This window comes from Eptesicus fuscus, chromosome 11, assembly GCF_027574615.1.
Source record: "Eptesicus fuscus isolate TK198812 chromosome 11, DD_ASM_mEF_20220401, whole genome shotgun sequence".
Lineage (NCBI taxonomy): Eukaryota > Metazoa > Chordata > Mammalia > Chiroptera > Vespertilionidae > Eptesicus > Eptesicus fuscus.
In genome coordinates this window covers 66,212,435-66,232,986 of record NC_072483.1, presented here as the reverse complement: position 1 = coordinate 66,232,986, position 20,552 = coordinate 66,212,435, and the positions used below count along the sequence as shown (strand labels likewise).

At 37.8% G+C, this 20,552-nt stretch overlaps 1 protein-coding gene across 6 annotated transcripts in view; it reads left to right on the top strand.

Moving 5' to 3' along the window:
- AGFG1 (ArfGAP with FG repeats 1) overlaps positions 1-20,311 on the top strand; it is a 75,737-nt gene extending 55,426 nt beyond the window's left edge. For 2 of the 6 annotated variants that reach the window (XM_054722887.1, XM_054722892.1), the window contains exons 6-14: positions 3,083-3,202; positions 3,863-3,934; positions 5,226-5,435; positions 6,485-6,665; positions 11,179-11,258; positions 11,904-11,996; positions 15,283-15,441; positions 17,438-17,529; positions 18,097-20,311. In XM_054722887.1, the coding sequence (XP_054578862.1) occupies positions 3,083-3,202; positions 3,863-3,934; positions 5,226-5,435; positions 6,485-6,665; positions 11,179-11,258; positions 11,904-11,996; positions 15,283-15,441; positions 17,438-17,529; positions 18,097-18,156 (1,067 nt within the window). In that variant the 3' untranslated portion in view covers positions 18,157-20,311. The remainder of the gene's footprint in view (positions 1-3,082; positions 3,203-3,862; positions 3,935-5,225; positions 5,436-6,484; positions 6,666-11,178; positions 11,259-11,903; positions 11,997-15,282; positions 15,442-17,437; positions 17,530-18,096) is intronic. The other 4 variants (XM_054722888.1, XM_054722890.1, XM_054722889.1 and 1 more) reach the window with 4 other exon arrangements.
- The last annotated feature ends 241 nt before the right edge of the window (positions 20,312-20,552 follow it).

Genomic DNA, 20,552 nt, shown 5'->3' with positions numbered 1-20,552 from the left:
AATCCTCTCATTTTGCTAATGAGAAAACTGGTAGAGCCAGCACAATTGAGGGTCTTGTCTAAGACTTTATAGTAACTTATGTTAGGATGGAATTCTCTGATTTTTATCTGACTCCCTTTACACTAAATTGTACTTGCTTACTGTTCTTAGCAATACTAAATGGTATCTTTGTTTAAACTTGTATATTTGTTACTTAAACTGTATAGATATTCCCAAATATTTTTCAAGAAGTTAATTTTAAAATTTATTAGTTAGTATTTCTTCCATTATATTTACTTTGGGGAATGTAAAATTTTAGCCTATAAAGAAATTGAATTTTAAGTAAAAGTAATGAAAAAATATTGGGACATCCTGCAAATATAGAATTTTATATTGTTAAGCAATAAGCAGCCTTTTAATTTATGTATTTCTGTATACTGTTTGAGAGCTAGGACAAATGTGTTTTAAAAAGGTTCTCAAGAACAAAGTGTGACCAGTGACGTGGAATAGCACCCCACATTTCAGCAATGTTAGATGCGAGTACCCAAGAAGGGAAGTGGCACAGGTACCTAGTTAGAAGGGGTCTATTTTAGGTACATTTCCTCTCCTACTGTCATACTCTTTCAGATACATACAGAAAAGTAATTACATAAACTGCTGTAAGTTTTCCTGATTTTCTTCCTATAATTTGTTGAGCTCCGTTAATGGAAAATTTTGTTGTTTAGTACCTTTTATTATTTTGTTTATAAGTATAATACATATTCATTACAAAAGCTTGGTAAATTCAGGCAAACAAAGAAGGAAATAGGTAACTATTTGAAATCTTCCTATTTCGAGTTAATTAAAATACAGATTTTTTATGTATGTAATACCATATTTTAAAAAGTAGCTGAAAATGTATCTGGAATTTATTAACCGTATTTACTTTGTCATAAATACTTTTGTATAAGATTGAATATTATTTTACACTAGAGGCCCGGTGCACAAAATTTGTGCACGTGGGTGTGTGTCCCTTAGCCCAGCCTGCACGCACTCCAATCTGGGACCCCTCGAGGGATGTCCAGCTGCCCATTTAGGCCCGATCCTACTAGGGATAAAAGAGTAATACGGGCAGTCGGACATCCCTCTCACAATCCAGGACTGCTGGCTCCCAACTGCTCGCCTGCCTACCTTGATTGCCCCTAACTGCTTCTGCCTGCCAGCCTGATCACCCCCTAACCACTCCCCTGCCAGCCTGATGGATGCCTAACTGCTCCCCTGCCAGCCTGTTTGCCCCTAACTGCCCTCCCCTGCAGGCCTGGTCACCCCTAACTGCCCTCCCCTGCAGGCCTGGTCCCCCCACCCAACTGCTCTCCCCTGCAGGCCTGGATCCCCCCCAACTGCCCTTCCCTGCAGGCCCAGTCGCCCCCAACTTCCCATCTCTGCCGGCCTGGTCACTCCTAACTGTCCTCCCCTGCAGGCTTGATCACCCCCAACTGCCCTCGCAGGGCTGGTCCCTCCCAACTGCCCTCCCCTGCTGGCTATCTTGTGTCCACATGGGAGCAGCCATCTTGTATGTTGGAGTGATGGTCAATTTGCATATTACTCTTTTATTAGATAGGATAGAGGCCTGGTGCACAGGTGGGGGCCAGCTGGTTTGCCCTGAAGGGTGTCCTGGATCAGGGTGGGGGTACCTTTGGGGAGTGGGGTGGCCTGGGCGAGGGGCCTGTGGTGGTTTGCAGGCCGGCCACACCCCCCAGCAACCCAAGTGGAGGCCCTGGTATCTGGGATTTATTTATCTTCTATAATAGAAACTTTGTAGCCTTCAATGGAGCGGAGGCCTGGGCCAGCCAGGGTGTGCAGGAAGCTTAGCTTCCTCCATCACCGGGAAACCCAAGCCTCCTGCTTGCTCTGTGGCCACAGCCATCTTGGTTGGGTTAATTTGCATACTCGCTCTTGATTGGCTGGTGGGTGTGGTTTTGTGGTATAGCAGAGGGTCAGTCAATTAGCATATTACTCCTTTATTAGATAGGATGATTTTTTAAATGGCTGTATTATATCCATCATATGATATTCCATAATGTATTTCAGTGTTTCCTCTTTGCTGGCTATTTGAGTTTCTAATTATTTTATCATAAAAATACATGTTTAGCTATTACAAACAGCCGTACACATTTGCAAGATTATTGCTTTACAAAAACTTTCTAGAAGTAGAAATGCCTGCAAAGAATTTATGTTGATGTCTATTTTTTGGACATTCTTTTCATTCTTGTCACTTAGCATTTCTTTTTCCTCATATCAACCACTTCTTATTCTCATCAGATCCTTTATAAAAATCTTACCCAGCATCTGTTTTGTCCTCTAAAAAAAATCTCTTGGCTTGAGATTTTTTTAGAGGATATAATTGCATAATTTAGAGAAGCCTAGAATTTTGCTCTAAGGTGATGGCCAGTCGGAAATACCAGTGGGTCTTTTTCACTGAGCATGAGTGCATTTATGTTATAATTTTTCCTATTTTTCCTAGTTTCTTACATTTTAATGTGTTTGAAAGTGGCAAGCTTCTAATAGAATGTGAATATTTCTATTTGTTTGACAATCATGTCTTGTTATACATTCAAGTTTATTTTTATATGCCATGGTATGCAAAGTTGTGAACTTAAAAAAGAAAGAATCAAAAAGAGGATATTAATCTTTATATCAATGTTTCAGATTTCATCCAGCCAGTGAATCACTCATTGCCATTTTAAATATGAATTTTCCAGAATGTATCCTATATCCTAAATTTCTATCTGCTTTATTGTAACTCATGTATTTAGTCCTCTTAATTCAGAGTTTTCTTTAATAGGGTTACATTTATGATACTGTTCCTGAGGTCACTCAGTGTATATTGCATACAAATTTATCATTGTACAAAGTGATTTTGGAAATTTCTGGATAACCTTTTATAAATTGTTTGAAATTAGGCTAAGTAAACACTGGTAGGATTTAAAATCTGATCTCTAAATATCTTTGAAGTGAGCTCTAAGATGTAAAAACCTTTCATAAAATTCTCAAATTCTTTTGTCATATTTTTTATTTATCGTTTTCATATTCATTAACATGTATTGTTCCTTACCATTTACAGCTCAGAATTCTGCAAATGCAGATTTTGCAAACTTTGATGCATTTGGACAGTCTAGTGGTTCGAGTAATTTTGGAGGTTTCCCCACAGCAAGTCACTCTCCTTTTCAGCCCCAAACTACAGGTAGAGCTTCTCCAGCATTATGCCTAAATGTTTGCTTTAAAAAAATAGAGTAAAACTCTCTAGATGTAGTTTTGAAAATTACTCTAAACTTAAATTCTATAATTCTCTGAATTTACAATACTTCTATCTAGCAAAGCTCTGGGGAAACCTGAAATCTTTATTTTGTTCTGTGTTCATTTGTTTTTCTAAACTCTTTGGTATGTTGTCTAATTCACAGAATTCTCCTTTTCCTGCGCATGAATCTTAAACTTCTTATGTAAGGAAGGATTAAAGTACTAAAGTTTTTTAGGTTCAAAAAACACATTGTGATTTAGGCTCTAAGTAAAGGAAGCTGATTTATTGCTTCCATAGAACTAAAAGTAGAAGTAATTTTTAGGCAACAAACTTGAAAAATAAATGTTATCGGTCAAGAGTAGGTTATTTAAGGATTGCTTTAATCAAACTGGGAAATCATTTTCTGTGCAGGAATTGGTCTTTAAACATTGAATACTCTTCCATAAACTATATCGTTTTCTGAAACTCATTGAACCCATGTTTAGATCTTTGGCTGATTACTTTTCTTTACTTGAACTCTGTGTATTGTCTTAAAGCTTTTTCTTTCAATTTTCTTTTTTCCCCCCTCTTTAACTTTCATCATTTACATAATTTCTGGCTATCCAGCATTTAGAATGCTTTCATCTAGCTGCAGTTTTGGTGAATTTACTTCTGCTTTTCCTCTCCAGGCTACCCACAGTAAGTTCTCTTTGTCAAGTAGGCATCTTTTACTAATTTGTATGTTTTATGCTGTATTTCATGTATTTTTCAATTATAGAATGTTAATCATCTTTTAATAATCTTCATAAATTTCACTTTTACTTTCCCTTCACTATTCCTGAACTCGAGAACACAGTAATATACAATAAGAGTTAATTTAAAAATTCCCATTTTAATTTGAAATAAAATTCTTCATATGAACTTTGAAAGCTTTAGTATGTACTTTGTTCACCAGTTACTTATAGCAGATCACAATCATTTAAATATGCACATTACTTAATTTTAATTGGAAACAACCAGAGTTTTAATGCCTGAGAAATTTTATCTGTACATATTGTTTTAGAATGTTTAAAAGACAGATAGATGGAAAGTGTGTGTGTTTTTTTAAATAGGGGTGTATCCGTTCTGTTTTTAAAATATCTATGTGTGCTTTGTATCTCTTTAATATAAAACTACATATACAAATTATTTTGATTGCTGAAACTAATGTGTAGGCATAAAGAACTGGTATCAAAAGCATAGAATGAAATATATTAGCTTTAGTCTTTGGTAATACTTTAAAGAAGTCTCTAGATTACAGAACAGACTTTAAAATCTTAGTAGGATATATACCTGTATGTGAATTATGCTCTACAGTAAAAAAATTGCTATAATATTTAAACTAGTTTGATATTGTATATTATAATTTTCTTTGAAATATATAATATAGGTCATGATTTTTATGAGGAAACCATGGTGTATGAGCATTAAATTATTATGTGGAATTAAATAATAGCTCTTCAAGTAAAATAAGTCTGGATCTCAAAGATCACCTATTAAGAAACTCTGGATCAAAATAGTCATCTTAAGACATTTTAAATTTCTATTCCTGGGATTTGTTTCAACCAAGTTTTCGTTAGAAGCTACAAAACTTGTATTGTCAGATACTTGGCATCTTATTAGCAGGAGGACTAGTAAAAGGTGATAGTATATAGTTGAATGTTATATATCGTAATGAGTCTCAAACCAGGTGAATTATATCCTTTACTGCAGGGTAGATAATTACACATTGAAATTTGTAACTCTTCATATTGCCAGGGCCTTTGGAAATCTAGATTTGCAAATTATAAGTTATGTGTAGATGGTTAAAGTTGAATGCTATTTGCCAGTTGTTATCTTTAGGAATGCAGATTGCTTATAAAATACTTAATTTAAGAAATGATCATATTATCTACCACAGGATATTGGGGAAAATCTAGATATTTCAAGTGTTCTGTTTATTCTGTTACAGGTGGAAGTGCTGGATCAGTAAATGCTAATTTTGCTCATTTTGATAACTTCCCTAAATCCTCCAGTGCTGATTTTGGAACCTTCAGTACGTCCCAGAGTCATCAAACAGCAACAACTGTTAGTAAAGTTGCAACAAATAAAGCTGGTCTTCAGGCTGCAGACAAATATGCGGCACTTGCTAATTTAGACAATATCTTCAGTGCTGGACAAGGTAATCAGACTTTAAACAAATACAAATTTCTGTATTAAACAGTTCTTTACATTTGGTTGTATTTATTAAAATGTAAGGATGCTATGCTTTACTTAGTGGTTGTATAGAAATTTCATTTACACTAAATGTTCAAGACTTCTAGGATCTGAAATACCAACTACAAAACTGAAGTTATACAAACTAATTGGTTTACCTCTGGTTTTAAAAGAAAATAATTGACAGAAATTTAATTTTGTCTTAGAAAGCCTGCTTTCCTGATCTATGGCTATACACGGTTAAGAATCTTAAAAATAGAATTGACTGTAAGGCTATTTGGTGGTTTCTCTAATACATTTGGTGGTTTCTATAATATATTTGTTTTGAACGACTTTCTATTAATATCTTGGTAATTTTTTAAAAATGATTTTTACAGTATATTCTTATGCCGAGTTTTGGTCTTGAAGGCCAGTATTTTGCCTCTCAAAGTGTATAGTAGAGTAGGGAAGAGCAAGGTTATGCTTTCAGGCTGCAGGACCTACTTTCTCATCTCCATAATGAGGGTAGTAAATAGCATTGAACTCATGGAGTTGTGTTATTACACGTAAGGCATTTAGAACAGTGCTTGACACATAGTAAGTGCAGTAAATATTTCTTCTCATTACTTTCTGTATTTTTCTTATGGACAACCCTGGGAATATGATATTAATTGATTGTTCACATCAGGGTCCTGTATTTTATAAATTTATATGTTTATTTGAATGAAATACACGTGTGTCAGAGATGTTAAGTAGAGATTTTTGAGAATTTCTTCTTTATGCACACTCTAAACCTGTTACTGGCACAGAGTGTTAAGTTTTTTTGTTATAGAAGCAGTATTCTGTCTTTTCCACAGCAGTATGTGTTGCAACTAATCTTGCCCAATATTTTCTACATTATTAGATATGACTCTAGAATCCTATTTATTTGCTTAGCTCCAAATCAGTTGTAAATTTACATGTGTTGCATGGGAAATCTGGTTGATAAGTTGGAAGTATACCTTTAAATTTGGGGGATAATTTGTTTGTTCACAGGTGGTGATCAGGGGAGTGGCTTTGGAACGACAGGTAAAGCTCCTGTTAGTTCTGTGGTTTCACTTCCCAGTCAGCCAAGTGCGTCTTCAGACAAGTATGCAGCTCTGGCAGAACTAGACAGCGTTTTCAGCTCTGCAGCCACCTCCAATAATGCGTACACTTCCACAAGTAATGCCAGCAGGTACCTTGTCTTTGTGTTCCTGCTTCGTGTTTTAATCTTTTTTCAGCTCTGAATAATAATGTTAAATAAAGACTGGGCATAATTTTAAAATTATTAAATATTTTTATAAATTTGAGGAAACTGAGTTTAATTTGCTAATTAAAATATAATCCTTGATTAACTGCTTAACCCTTTGCACTCGCTTGCTTTTTTCTCGATTCCTTTATTCTAATGCTAACCATGTCGAGTCACACTTGACATCCGAGTGCAAAAGGTTAATTCTATTTTTTTCATTTAATCAAAAGTTTTATCATTTTCTTGAACACCAAAATGTAAATAAGAGTATGTACACGTCTCAAAATGGACAGCTATATACAAATTTAATTATACTCAGTGGAGAATTCATTTAGGAAATTATATACTTTTAAGGTACAGTTTTTAGTCATGAAGACTAAACATTGAAAGTAACATTTTGTAGCCTTAGTTGTAAATATACATTTTTAGAAATGTTTGCACCAGAACAGAACACTAACTCTATATCTCGTCAATGTCATATTGGTATTTATCAATAGACATATCTATTACTGTGTTCAAATATATCTGGTACAAAGGAATTCTTTGTAACAGGAAGTCTGACACATTTTAACATTAGATCTTTAAAAGCTCTAATCAAGAAGCAGTTTTGACTTCTTGATTTTAAAGTTATACAGAAATACAGGTGACTTACATATACATTGTTTTATTCAACTCTGTTTTTTTAATTATTATTATTTTTAATTTTATTGATTTTTTACAGAGAGGGATAGAGAGAAACATCGATGAGAGAGAAACATCGATCAGCTGCTTCCTGCACACCCCCTACTGGGGATGTGCCCACAACCAAGATACATGACATTGACCGGAATTGAACCTGGGATCCTTCAGTCCACAGGCTGGTGCTCTATCCACTGAGCCAAACCAGTTAGGGCTGTTTTTCTAATTATTATTTTAATCTTCACCCGAGGACATGCTTTTTTTTTTTTTTTTTTAATTGATTTTACGGGGGGAGAGGAAGAGAAACATCATGTGTGATTGAAACATCAATTAGTTGCCTCCCACATGTGCCCCAACTGGGAATCAAAACTCGCAAAAGGTGTAGGGGTGGTGGTGCTCCAACCAGCAGAGCTACCCGCCAGGGCTTATGAACATTCTTGATGAAACAGTCAAGAAATTAATTTTATTAAATCTTGATCCTTAAACATGTCTATTTTCTGTGTGTGGAAGTAAAGTATGCATCAGGTAGGTCTGCTGCTTATTGAGGTACTAGTGGTCCGGTGCACAAAATTCGTGCATGGGTCGGGGGGTGTTCCTCAGACCAGCCTGCACCCTCTCCAATCTGAGACCCCTTGAAGGATGTCCTACTGCTGGTTTACAGGGATCGGGCCTAAACCGGCAGTCATACATCCCTCTCACAATCCGGGACTGCTGGCTCCAGCCGCTCACCTGCCTGCCTGCCTGCCTGCTTACCACCGGCCTGCTCGCCCCCAAATGCCCTCCCTCCCCACCGGCCTGATCACCCCCAACTACCCCCCATGCCAGCCTGCTCACCCCCAACTGCCCCCCCTGCTGGCCTGCTCGCCCCCAGCTTCCCTCCCCACTGGCCTGCTCACTCCCAACTGCCCCCCTGCTGGCCTGCTCACTCCAAACTGCCCTCCCCCGCTCTGTCCTGATCACCTTCAACTGACCCCCACTGACGGCCTGCTTACTCGCAACTGGCCCCCCCTGCTGGTCTGCTTACCCCCAATGGCCCCTGCCGTCCCATCCTGGCCTGATCACCCCCAGTGACCCAAGGTCCCAGCCCCTCCTTTTCTTCTTTTTCTTTTTTTTTTTTTTTTTCAGTGCCTCCTTGAGCGGAGGCCAGGGCTGGCTGGAAGCAAGTATCTAGGATTTATTTATTTTCTATAATTGAAAGTTTCTAGCCTTGAGCAGAGGCCAGGGCCAGCCAGGGCAGGTGGGAAGCTTGGCTTCCTCCATCGCCGGGGGCAACCCAAGCCTCCTGCTTGCTCCAGCTCCGTGGCCGCTGCCATTTTTGTTGGGATTTATTTATCTTCTATAGTTGAAACTTCGTAGCCTTGAGCGGAGGCCTGGGCTGGCCAGGGCGGATGGGAAGATTGGCTTCCTCCTTTGCCAGGGCAACCCAAGCCTCCTGCTTGCTCCAGCTCCATTGCCGGCCACCATCCTGGTTGGGTTAATTTGTATACTCACTCCTGATTGGCTGGTGGGAGTGGCGGAGTGACAGTTAATTTGCATGTTTCTATTTTATTAGTGTAGATGATGACTGTCTTGTTTGGTTGTTGTGGGATGAACCAGCCACTTGTTTTCTGAAACACTGTTTTTCCTTGGAAGATGACTGATAGGCAAACCAAGATTATTCAGATTTGGATATTTGGCAGTATTATCTAAAAAATAGAGTATTTAAGCCTGTCATTTAATGAAAATAACTGATAATAATCACACATTCAGTCAAATATTAGAATTTTGAAAAATTTATTTACCATGAGCGTGACAGCTTCCCATTACCTTTCTGATGAGTGAGTAGTGATATTTATGAATGTGATGTATTTTTTTCCTGAAATTTTGCATAAGGAAATGTGTTGACATTTGGAATATTGGCATCAAGTATTTTCCAGATGATAGAACATCAGTAAAAAATTCATTTAAAGTGCAAGATAGACTAATGAATGTTAACTTTAATCCAGCAAAACACAGTTCACTGATAAGGTTTCAAATTCCATATTGAAACGAACTTTTAAGAATTGTTGCTGTTTTTGGTATGATAACAAAGAAAATATCCACAACTAGAGGCCTGGTGCACGAAACTCGTACACTCAGGCGGGGGGTGGGGGGCGGCGATTCTTCAGCCTGGCCTGCACCCTCTAGCAGTCTGGGACCCCTTGGGGGATGTCTGCCTGCTGGTAGTCAGACATCCCTCTAACAATCTGGGACCCCTCGCTCCTTACCGCCAGCCTGCAGTGGAGGCAGGAGAGGCTTCTGCCACCACCACTGTGCTTGCCAGCCGTGAGCCCGGCTTCTAGCTGAGCAATGCTCCCCCTGTGGGAGCTCACTGACCACCAAGGGACAGCTCCTGCTTTGAGCCTCTGCCCCGTAGTGGTCAGTGCACATCATAGCTACTGGTCGTTCCATCGTTTGGTCGATTTGCATATTAGCCTTTTATTATATAGGATTATCTGAAAAAAAGCTATTAAAATACTCCTTGTTCAACTATCCTACCTAATAATAGCGTAATATGCAAATTGACCGCACCTTCGCTACGCCTAAGCCACGCCCACCAGCCAATCAGGAGCAAATATGCAAATAAACCCAACCAAGATGGCTACAGCCACTGAGAGCGGGAGGGAGGCTTGGGTTTCCGCGGTAACAAAATAAGCCATCCTGTTGCCGGCCTAAGCCTCCACTCAAGGCTACAAAGTTTCAATTATAGAAGGTGAATTAACTCCAACAGAAATCACTGCTGGCCGAGGAGCAAGGAGCAGGCTTGGCTTTGCTCCAAGCTACAAAGTTTCAATTGTAGAAGGTAAATAAATTCCAGATACCAGGGCCTCCGCTTGGGTCACCAGGGGGTGTGGCCGGCCTGCAAACCACCACAGGCCCCTCGCTCAGACCGCCCCAGGCCCCAAGGGAACCCCCCTTCTGGGCAAACCAGTCAGCCCCCACCCATGCACCAGGCCTCTATCCTATCTAATAAAAGAGTAATATGCAGATTGTCCTTCACTGCAACACACAATATAGCTGCCCCCATGTGGACATAAGATGGCCACCACAAGATGGCCAGCAGGGGAGGGCAGTTGGGAGGGACCAGGCCAGCAGGGGAGGGCAGTTGGGAGGGACCAGGCCAGCAGGGGAGGGCAGTTGGGAGTCACCAGGCCTGCAAGGGAGGGCAGTTGGAGGCGATCAACCCTGCAGGGGAGGGCAGTTAGGGGTGACCAGCCCGGCAGAGGAGGGAAGTTGGGGGCAAACAGGCTGGCTGGGGAGCAGTTAGGCATCAATCAGGCTGGCAGTGGAGTGGTTAGGGGGTGATCAGGCTGGCAGGCAGAAGTGGTTAGGGGCAATCAGGAAGGCAGGCAGGTGATCAGTTGGGAGCCAGCAGACCTGGATTGTGAGAGGGATGTCCGACTGCAAAGGCCTACTCGTGCACGAATTTCATGCATCGGGCCTCTAATATTTGTCATAAAGTGCTATTTATTTGTTAGCATGTAGTAATGGCTTATTATTTTTAAATGAAAAAAATATTTTAAATATGTTTTAATTTTTGTACCAAATGCATATTGGTAAATAGAGCACACTGAAGCAAAGGCTCTTTAGGGTTCTCAGTAATTTTTCAGAATATAAATGAGCTCTGAGACCTAAAGTTTGAGAACTTCTGTGATACATTGTATGTTTCTAATGACGAGTTTTCACATATTAATGGCCATCCTATAGATAGAATATCCTTGCTCTTTTTAAAAATTAGAACTCTTTTAATACTTGTTTTCAGCAATGTTTTTGGAACAATGCCAGTGGGTGCTTCTGCACAGACACAGCCTGCTTCTTCAAGTGTGCCCGCTCCATTTGGAGGTAGGTGTTTCTGGTAGTCGTCCGCCCTCATGTGTGGAAGGTACATTCTAAGACACCCAGCGGATGTCTGAAACAGTAGATAGTACCAACCCCCATATTTACTATGTTTTTCCTGTACATACATACCTATGATGAAATAAAGTTGAATTCATAAAATTTGGCTATTCACCATACAACTTTTTTTTGTTTCCTTATTAAGTTGAGAACTTTCACCTTTTCACTTAAAGGAAGCACTTTACAACTTCTCTTTGGCATATACGAATTGCCAGCATCACTACTCTTGCACTTTGGGCCATTAATAAGTAAAAGTCGAGCAGGGTGGAGAGAGATTTCATCACCTTACTCAGATTAGTGCATAATTTAGAACTTACCAATTGTTTATTTCTGGAATTTTCCACTTAATATTTTTGGGCTGCCATTAACTGTTGGTAACTGAAGCCACGGAAAGTGGGAGTCATGGATAAGGGGGGAGGAATAATGTGGACACTGTATAGAGGCCAAATGGAGAACCAGATGACAGAGCAACAGTTTATTATTAGAAAGCTCTAGTTTTCTATCTTCATAAATATATTAACAAATATATTTTTATATATTTTAATATAAGTGTATTATGATTTTATAGTGTATTTTATAATTTTTTTAAAGCTACGCCTTCCACAAATCCATTTGTGGCTGCTGCTGGTCCTTCTGTGGCATCTTCTACAAATCCATTTCAGACCAATGCCAGAGGAACAACAGGTAAGAAATATAAATTACGGAACAGCAAGTTTTGAAAAAGGTATTTATTGCAAAGAAACCATGTGAGCAAACTAGAAAAATAAGGATTCTTTCTTACTGAAATGAATGGATAGTGGATAGGAGAATTTGTTCCTAAAGACAAATACTTGCTGAAAGTTTATAAAATCCTGGAACTTAATGCACATTTGAGAAGGACCTTAGAAGTTAACTAGGGCCTACCACACTCGGTCACAGCTTTCATTTCCAGGGAGGAAGCCCAAGTATGGAGATGAGACTTCCTTGAACCACACAGCCAATTTATGGAGAGATGGGACTCGTACACAGTAATTCTGACTTACTGTGGTGGTCTGCTTTCAGAATTAGAGATATAACTCATTCAATCATAGTAGAAAAGTGTAAGAAGGTTTTTTGCCTTGTTTCTGACTCTCGACATGAGATTCCAAGGGCTGAATGGGCTTTATTACATGAGGTCTTAAGATCAGGTTTTCTAGCGCATCTCTCTTTTAAGACGTTAACATTTTAGTAAAAGGTGAAAGATTTATATGATCTGAAGAGAAACCAGAGTATAGGATGTTAACATTTTAAAAATTTTGGGAACCTGATTTAATTTGGGGTATAATGTTTTGAGTATTTTCTCAATTGCTGCTTCCCCAAATTTTAATTGTTAAGTATGCTAATTTAAAATGAATGGACATATATTTTAGAAATAATTCCACCCCAGGTGGTTAAGACAAACACAAAAAGCTTCTATTACATAACCTAAATTTGTTTTTTATTAATTAGATTTATTTATATGTAGCCTCTCTGATCTCAGTCATGCCAAGTGGGAAAACACAAGATGTGGTTTTTTTTATTCTGTCTTTTCAGCTATTATATTTTAAACTGAAAGTGCCACTCACCTTCTAATGAACTATAGCGAATAATTTTCCCCTTGTAGTACTCAGTTTATTTGAGTTACCTTTATGTATTTCTAGTTAATATAAAAAGTTGTAAATAAAAATCAAGTATTATCCAGGTGCTCTCTCCAAGGTTTGACTTTGCAGAAGTTAGGTCCTTTTAGATGATCCTGTAAATAGCATTTTTGGGTGTGACTCATGAGGCCTACAAGTCTTTATGGATATAATTATATCTTCACATGAAAAAAAAAAGTGTTTATTTAAAATGATGTATTTCATAAAGGTTTCTTCATTTGGTATTATCTAATCTCCCCTTTATTGCAAACTGTGTAAATATTACAGTGTCATGAATATAGTTCAAATAAACTGGATGTGTTTTATCATGTGTTATGCTACCCACTTTGTAAGAGTACATTCTAATTTTAGAACTTTTAATGAAATACATTTACTTTTATTTTAACAATAGTTACCATTAAGTTAATGACATTGGTCTCTTTATGGCTTTCCATAAGGCCTTTCTGGAGCAATGCATTCTCAAGTGTTTCCTCACGCTCATTTTGGTAGGTGGCCACCACGAATGTATAGATTTCTGTGGCAGTTTGTCTGCCTGCTTGTGGAAGCTTCTGCTAGTGTTCTGAATCCCTGCATGTGGAATTAAGTTCTTCCATGTTTTAAAATGGAGTGGGCATGAATGTGTGGCATTGGGATTGCATTATATTTAAAATTACATGGAAATCTTCTGTAGTGATTTATGTTTTAATGCTAAAAAGTATTATTGCTTACCTCCATGGTCATATTAGAATGTCATAGCTTTTTCAATTGTTTTTCTTGAGTTTGAATTTATAGTAGTTTGAGTGACACCTTTTTGATATACCAAACCATTTTACCACATTATTCCATGGAGTTTGGTTTTGTTTAACTGTGCCCAAGTTCTGCTTCTTAGTGCTTTTTAAAAAGTGATTTGTCGAAGTTATGTCAGTGCATTGTCTGTTATGAAACCCTCCTGTTTCCTCGCAGTGTGCTTATTCTTTATTCACTTGCTCCCCAGTGGCTGTTTCCCTTCTTTTTCTCCTTAATAATGAAGAAGTAATTTAAAATTTTTTTTACATTCTAATTAGTTTCATTGAGGATCATTGTTATAAACATTAGGATTATGAGGATTACTTTGGACAACATCTGTAACATTTTTTTAGTTTTTTTATTTTTTGTAACATTTTTAGTATTTCTGTGCTTAAAATCAGCATTTGAGTAAAATTTTTAAATCAGGAAATTAAGTGAGTTATGTTTTTTGATAGCATACCTAAAACTATTTCACTATATAATTACTACTATTCTGTATTAAAAACAACATTATTGGCTCTTATTTCACTGAGGCCTTCCTAGAACACATAATCTTCTCTAACAGTAGTGATACACTGTTCTGCTACTACCTGTGTTTCTATAACGCAAATTATTTCCTGAGTAATTCTTCAATGGGTAATGATGGCAGCATACCACATATGTAATGGTAGTTCACACAGATTTCTCCAACCTGTGACTGCTCTGTTCCACAAAGTTAATAATGGCTAGACGTGGCAAGCCGTGGAGAAGCACAGTTTTGAACACCGTGTTCATTTATACTGTGTGCTTTGTCTCTTCCAAGAATGCTTAGTTCAAGTCCTTTTCCATCTTGTGCATTGTGCCCTAATTTTTATAACTCAGCAGTCCTAACCTTCCTTAACCCTTTATCCAGAGCAGTCTTTATTTACCATCCATAAAAGGATTGTGGGAGTCCATATATTTCTTTTGGAAGTGATTTATTAGGAGTGTAACACGTCCTTTTAATTGTGTTCGTGTTTTTATTAAGATTTCCCTCCCCCATTTGGCTCTGGTTACAAAGCTGCATAGGTTTTGCGTGGCTTGCATCTAACTCCTATAAGTTTTGTTATTTTTGGTGAGCTACTTTAAACAGGTTCTAAAATTTTTTTCAGGAATTCACATATTATGTTATAGTACACAGTTCAATAGATACAATTAAATATTTGGCTATTTTACTATATATAGCAAAACAAAATGAAAAAAAATTAGTATGTATACATGTGAATTGCCAGGATGATGGGCTTTAAAAAGTAGATTGCTGTTTAGAGTTGAATTTTATTAATATACTTTGAGAAATTTTTCTTCATTAGTTTTATTCTGATTATTGGGTTTTAGGAAAATAAAATTTTATAAGTTGTTATACTGTATAGTGCTAAAACTTAACTGACTTTGTTGTTTTGAAATTTAAAATGCCTTTAATGTACATCTTAATATTTTTCAAGGTCAATGATATCTCTGCTGTAATGTTGAATATGAGAAACAAAATGTGCCCTTTTAAATGTAAGTGATCAGCCCTTTTCTTCTCCTGTCAGCGGCAACCTTTGGCACCGCATCCATGAGCATGCCTGCGGGCTTCGGGACGCCTGCGCCCTATAGTCTTCCCACCAGCTTCAGTGGCAGCTTCCAGCAGCCTGCCTTCCCAGCCCAAGCAGCTTTCCCTCAACAGACAGCTTTTTCTCAACAGCCCAATGGTAAGATCTGACATTTAATTGTAAGTCCCCTGTAGGTCTCTTGTCCTATATAATAAAAGCCTAATGTGCTAAGTGTCCGTTTGTTCGGTCGTCCGTTAAATCAATCAAAGCGTAATATGCTAATGATATGCTAAGACCGCTCAGCCGCTCACTATGACGTGCACCGACTGCCAGGGGGCAGTCGACCAGCCGCCTAGTCGCTATGATGTGCACTGACCACCAGGGAGCAGACGCTCTGACTGGTAGGGTAGCTTGCTGCTGGGGTCCGGCTAATCAGGACTGAGTGAGATGGGCCAGACATGCCTTGGAGCCCTCCCGCATCCCTCCCCAGCCCCATCCGTGCACCGGTGGGGTCCCTTGGCCTGGCCTATGCTATCTCGCAATCCGGGACCCCTTGGGGGATGTCGGAGAACTCTTTTCGGCCCAATCCCGCAGGCCAGGCCGAGGGACCTCACTGGTGCATGAATTCGTGCATTGGGCCTCTAGTATGTCATAATGGTATGTGTTTGGACAAAAGAACTTAACTGAAGAACACTGTAGTGTGGTCTACTGAATGGGTATTTGGGCCTCAGAAAAATGACTAAATTAGTAAGTTTTTGTGATTATCGATGCAGGAGAAATCAGAGACTCTAAAGAGTCCCCAGTGTCTTTCTTATTCATTTATCTGTGTTCTAATACATCTCTTGATTTTAAAAAGAAACTTTGAGGACATAGAGTGTTTTTTGTTTTTGTTTTAAATATATTTTTATTGATTTCATAGAAGAAGGGAGAGAGAGGGATAAAAACATCAGTGATGAGAGGGAATCATTGATCAGCTGCCTCCTACACTCTCCTAACTGGGGATGGAGCCCACAATCTGGGCATGTGCCCTTGGCTAGAATCGAACCTGGGACCCTTCAGTCCGCAGGCCAACGCTCTATCCACTGAGCCAGACTGGCTAGGGCTAGAGTTGGGTTTTTTTGTTGTTGTTGTTTTAATTTTTTTTTTTATTTCAGAGAGGATGGGAGAGGAAGAGAGAGATAGAAACATTAATGATGAGAGAGGATCATTGATTGGCTGCCTCCTGCACCCCACACTGGGGATCAAGCCCACACCCCAGGCTTGTGCCCTGACCAGGAATTGAACCATGACCTCCTGGTTCATAGGTCGATGCTCAACAACTGAGCCACGCCGGCTGGCCTAGAGTGTTTTTGTTTTTAAATTCTTTATTGTTTAATGTATTACATAAGTCTCCTTTTTCCCCCATTGACCTCTCCCCAGCCACCCCCAATCCGACCCGTCTGTGTCCATTGGTTATGCTCATATGCAAGCATACAAGTCCTTTGGTTGATCTCTGAGTGTTTTTGTTTTGCATCAGAAAACTCTGCCATTTTGTTTAAGGTTTTTTTGGTGGGTGGTGGTGACATAGAGTAATAAATAGGCAACAGTATATATTATGGTTAGGAATATTTACTTGTTTTCAGGAAGATTCAGTAGAGACTAGTTTGTGTGGTTCCCCCGCTCCCCCTCCCCCCAATTTTGTTTATGGCTAAAGTTTGAATTCCAGAGATTTGAAGATTATCCTAAAATTATGGATATTCATTTCTAAAGTCGTGCTTAACTAAAAATTTGGAAATAGGGTCTGTGACAGCCATAATGATGAAATGTTTCCTAAGGAACACTAGGATGTTCACATAGAAACTGCTGTGTGGTCTTACAGCCCCTCTCAGATAGTCACCACCAGTGCTCATCTATTTATTAAATCCTTTGAATGTCAGTAGTTTATGTACCTGAGACAAATTGGAATTAACTATTTCTGGGGACAATATAAAAGCTCTTTAAGATATGCCACAGGAAGTTTATTTCTGGTTTTGAAAAAGCATAAGACCTAACAATTTAACATTGATATTTTATTGTTGCTCTGGTAGAAGTTTCTCTGAAACGCATTGGTTTTATAAACATCAGATTGTCTCTCAAAGGTGGAATGGGTTATAATTGGTGGTTCTGTTTTTACAAGGTGCAGGTTTTGCAGCATTTGGACAAACAAAGCCAATGGTAACCCCTTTTGGTCAAGTTGCAGCTGCTGGAGTATCTAGTAATCCTTTTATGGTAAGTGAGGTGCAATTTTAAGCACTTTGTAAGTTGTTGCATGTTATTTTCAAATTAGGAAAAGCAGGATGTGTCTCCTCCTGGATGCTGTTTGCTACTGTACTGATAAGACATTGCAGGAGTGTACACATTGAGGGAGCCACTATGCAAGATTCCTTTGTGACTCAAAAAACATTAATCAAAAAAATATATATATTAATCAGTTGAAATCAAAGAATTGACAGTAAATAAGCTATTTTATAACATGAAATTTGCTTTCTTGCAAAAGGAACACTTTATGAGCAGCTGTAGACGTAGTAAACATTGTGGAAAGGGGTCTTGGAGTCAGATTTAGTTTGAATCATAAATGCATTTTTTTAGAGTCAAGTCCATTTTGAGAATTACATGAAATAATTATATAAAAGGCACAACACAGTGCCTAATACCTAATCATTTTATTATAATATGTTGCTAATAATAGTAATAAATGTGATTGCCAATAATTAAACCTAATCTAAATACTCTTTAATATTTTCATCACTCATCACTTTTATCTGTTTCTTTATTTTGTTTTATGTTTTCCTTTAGACTGGTGCACCGACAGGACAATTTCCAACAGGAAGCTCATCAACCAATCCTTTCTTATAGCCTTATATAGACATTTTACTGGAAAGAACTTTTACATGGTCACATTACATCTCTCCGCCTCTTGCACTGTTGTCTTGTTTCACTGATCTTAGCTTTAAACACAAGAGAAGTCTTTAAAAAGCCTGCATTGTGTATTAAACACCAGGTAATATGTGCAAAACAGAGGGCTCCAGTAACAACTTTTAACCTGTGAATTGGCAGAAAAAGGTAGCGGTATCATGTATATTAAAAATTGGCTAATATTAAGTTATTGCAGATACCACATTCATTATGCTGCAGTACTGTACATATTTTTCTTAGAAATTAGCTATTTGTGCATATCAGTATTTGTAACTTTTAACACATTGTTATGTGGAAAATGTTACTGGGGAAATAGATCAGCCACTTTTAAGGTGCTGTCATGTACCTCGGAATGAATGACCTGAAATAATTTTAACCATTGCTACTGGAAAGTTACAAACTCAGAATTGGAAGGTTTTATTCAGTCTTGAATTTTTCCCTCCTAAAGAGCTCTTCTATTTATACATGCCTAAATTCTTTAAAAATGTAGAAGGATACCTGTCTGCATAATAAAGCTGATCATGTTTTGCTACAGTTTGCAGGTGAAAAAAATAAATATTAGAAAATATGCTATTGTTTTTGTGTTCTTGCTGCAATGCCTTTACCAAAGTGGCCTTAAATGTGAGTAGTGAATTGAGAACATCTTGAATTCTTAAATTAGGATTTCAGAAGACTTCTAGTGACTAACTTTTATGTCTAAAAGAGAAAATTTTATAAAAAGGCCATGTAGAAAATGTATTAAAACTACTATGACTGCTATATTCAGGAATATGTCAGTGGTAAAGCATTTACATGTAGCTTGTCAGATTCACCATAATCCTTCTAATTTCTTTGCAACTTCTTAATTTTGTGAAATTTGTAAATATGAAGAATTTGCATGTATGTGTATTTACAAATTTTTTAAAGTATCTTGAATTCTCAGACTTCAAAAGGCCTATTTTAAATATTGATTTTAAAAATACTGTCTTTGAATGTATTGGAAGCAGACATGCATTAACTGTGACATGATTGCACCTCAGATTTGTTTTCTGTTTAGACAAACTGATATTATTAATAGGACATTTGTTTATGTTCATCTCTGGGGGGGTAAAGAAACTGGAACCCAGTATTACCTTGAAGTTATAGAATACTTTGTTTAAAAGGGCAATGATACTAATGTTTAGTTATATCTTTTTGTTAATATTCAAATGAACTTGTTTAAATATTTATGTGCAGCAATGCCTCATTCATCCAGAGATAATCTGGCAGTCTCATCAAAACAACACAGCTGGGAAACTTGGAATCAGCTTTTTTTTTTAGTGCCTTTGAGCAACCTACTTAAGTCATGAAGTCTTTACTGATTATTTGGTTTCCCAGCCCATAACAAATTAGCAGTTCAGAGGTTGTTGCTCAAAAGGTAGGAGATAGAAAAAAACTATGAAGAGTATACTCTTGAAGACTTTAGTGTAGGGGCAGCCAGCCCAGCCTAGATCACTAAATCACATCATCTTCTAATAATTGTCTATTTCGCTGACTCTCTGTCATCAAGAAAAGCTGAAATTACATATACAAATGGGTAGCATGTGTTTATAACGTTTTATCTTATAATGATTAGACATTTTTTAAAAAGCTTTGGTATTAAAAGAGGTGAACATCTGTTTCCTCAAACATTTTATTCATGTTGAATACCTTTTTCAGTGGTGGCTACATGAGTTATCCTACTATACTCAACCTGTGTAGTGTTTTAGACTTGTTAAAACATTGCTGTTTGTTGCATATCTAGCTGAATGTGTGGTTTACCTGACCCATTTGATAAGAAGACTGGGAGATGTCTGCCCCTTTTCTGAGCAGTATGCCTCTTATTTTAGAATTAAATGAATGCTGCAACGGTTGTGGTGTGTGTTGGTGTATACTTGAAATGTCTACATTTGTGGGGTCTCCCTCCACCTTTTTTTCATGGAGGGGACACTAAAGAAATGTCTTTGAATGTCTCTGTTTTAGATTGTATTGGGTCCCAGTCAATCCACATGTACAAAGTTATAATATATAATTATAGGCATTACCCAAATAACCTTCCAGCTTTCCATCTAAGAAATACGTAAATTAAACAGTTATTATGAAAATAATTTTAAAGACTATTTCTTCTGAGTAAATTCTGAATTTTGTAATTAAATCTGAACTCTCAATGACTTACTTGAAATGAATGCTTATAAAATTAAATACTTAGTTTAAGAAGTGGTCCAGATTTATAGTGGATTTAAACCAACTTCAGTTAGACTTTCCTATTCAGGTTTGCATCTGGTTTCCGATAGACCACCAGAATTGTCTCTACATTTGTGGGGTCTCCCTCCAGCCCC